The sequence below is a fragment of the Aplysia californica genome, unplaced genomic scaffold, assembly GCF_000002075.1.
Source record: "Aplysia californica isolate F4 #8 unplaced genomic scaffold, AplCal3.0 scaffold00593, whole genome shotgun sequence".
NCBI lineage: Eukaryota > Metazoa > Mollusca > Gastropoda > Aplysiida > Aplysiidae > Aplysia > Aplysia californica.
In genome coordinates, this window is record NW_004797863.1 from 288,434 (window position 1) to 290,418 (window position 1,985).

The 1,985-nt window shown below is 41.5% G+C and overlaps 1 protein-coding gene across 1 annotated transcript in view; it reads left to right on the top strand.

Moving 5' to 3' along the window:
- The window catches only part of LOC101857206 (hemicentin-1), a gene marked incomplete in the record, with an annotated part of 120,102 nt that overhangs the window by 68,512 nt on the left and 49,605 nt on the right, over positions 1 to 1,985 (top strand). The window contains 2 exon segments of the mRNA XM_013087487.2: positions 655 to 772; positions 1,666 to 1,938. Coding sequence (XP_012942941.1) covers positions 655 to 772; positions 1,666 to 1,938 — 391 coding nt within the window.

The window sequence follows — 1,985 nt, forward strand, 5'->3', positions numbered from 1 at the left end:
AATAAAAAAAGAATATTATGATATTGTTGTCAATAGCTCTGTTGTTATGTTTTTGTGGTCATTAGCTCTACGTAATGGTTTTATTTCTGAAAAGTTCTAGTCTCTTAGCGAATTCTGAAATATGTGTTCTTCAATGCTAACTATTGTGAGATATTGTTGTTTTAAAATTGATGCGCCGTATATGGCACACACTGCTCTTGAAAGTTGACGAACAAACACGCACAAAAAGAAAGAAAAAAGCCCTTTCTTTTGACCCACATCGTGCTTCGTCCCTGTTCTTTTCTTTTCTTTTGTTTACCATGCATTTCCCGCGCACTAAAAGGCCATTATTGGGTCTATTTGCTTCTTTTTAATCAAACCCAAACTATAAACGGTTGTTATTATGTAGATGTGCTCATTTGTGATGAATCATTCAATCAAACAAACAAACGAGCAAACACACACACACACACACTCATAAACAGACTGACAAACAAAGACACAACACACACACAAACTAACCAGCACACAAACACATCCACAAACTTACAAAAAAAAACAAGCAGGCAGACAAGAAAACAAACAAACAAGCAAGCAAACATACAAACAAACGAACAAAAATGCAATACGTTTGGCGTATTGTGTCTCATCATGTGTCTCATCATGCGTCCCCAGGAGAACGGGCGTCAGCTGGTGATCATCTCGGCCCAGCTGCTGGACTTCGGCGACTACTCCTGTGAGGCCAGGAATGAGGCAGGAGATGACCGCTTGCAGTTCCGGGTGTCCATCATGGGTGCGTCATGTACACTGGCAATATCATATCGAAACACAAACAGGCATACAAACGCACATAAGCACATACATGTCAACACACGTACATACACACAGACACACACCGACACTCGTACACACACTTACACACATATGTATGTACATAAACACCACGGTAAATTTTGTAAAAATAACGAAATGATGCTTTCTTTTTTAAGCTGCTACAAAATGGCGTGTCTTTAAGTGTTGCCATAGAATGTGCCTCCTCAGTGAGTTAAGATATGTGCAATAAGTTTCCGTAACCATCCGCAATGTCTTCTTAAAGCATTGACACATCCAGACCCTGGGTGATAACTTCAGTCACGATCGTACTTTAATAACTTCCTGATGAACTACCTCCTCTTATTTTTCCATTTTGTCTCCAGTACCATGCTTGATATGGAAACCATGTCTCTCACATTCTCAACACATGTTCCAAATATGATAATAATAATACTCTTCCTCTCATTGTGTTTTATAGTCGTGTTGATATCTTCAGTCCTTCATCTTTCTTAGACTTCCTTATTTACAGTAATTTGATTTCATTAAATTGATTAGAAAATATGCTCGCTAAGAAAAGATTTAACCCTATCAGTACGTCGTGTTTACTATCGTATCCATACGACGTGGGGAACTCTGTGTCACCATTTTCCAAAGATGAAATGCACTCATGCACCCAATCCGTACGCTTTGCATAGCAGTCTGTCAAAATAATTTGTTGAGAAATACTGAAAGCTTCAAAGATATCTTCGTACCAGAAGTATTTTAAAATGTGAAGAATACAAAATGACCCCAGGGCGTACGGATAGGGTTAAAGAGATGTGGAATAATATATTAATTTTCTCTAACCCTTCCCGATGTCTCCTCTTCCCACAGTACCCCCTGAGATCGAGGACGGCCCGGTGGAGACGGCTCAGATCGTCAACTCCCGAGCCCTGCTACAGTGTGAGACGAGCGGGCAGCCCAAGCCGGAAGTGACGTGGTCGAAGGACGGGAAACCATTCCCGGCCACGGGATTACGTCACCGGATGTTGCCCGCGGGGTCACTGGAGTTCATGCTTGTGAGGCTGGAAGATGACGGATTGTACCAGTGTACGGCTAACAACGCTGCGGGGAATGTGTCTAGGAGTATACAGCTCAATGTGCAGAGTAAGTTGTTTGTGTGTGTGTGTGTTTGTATGTGTGTGTGTGTATGT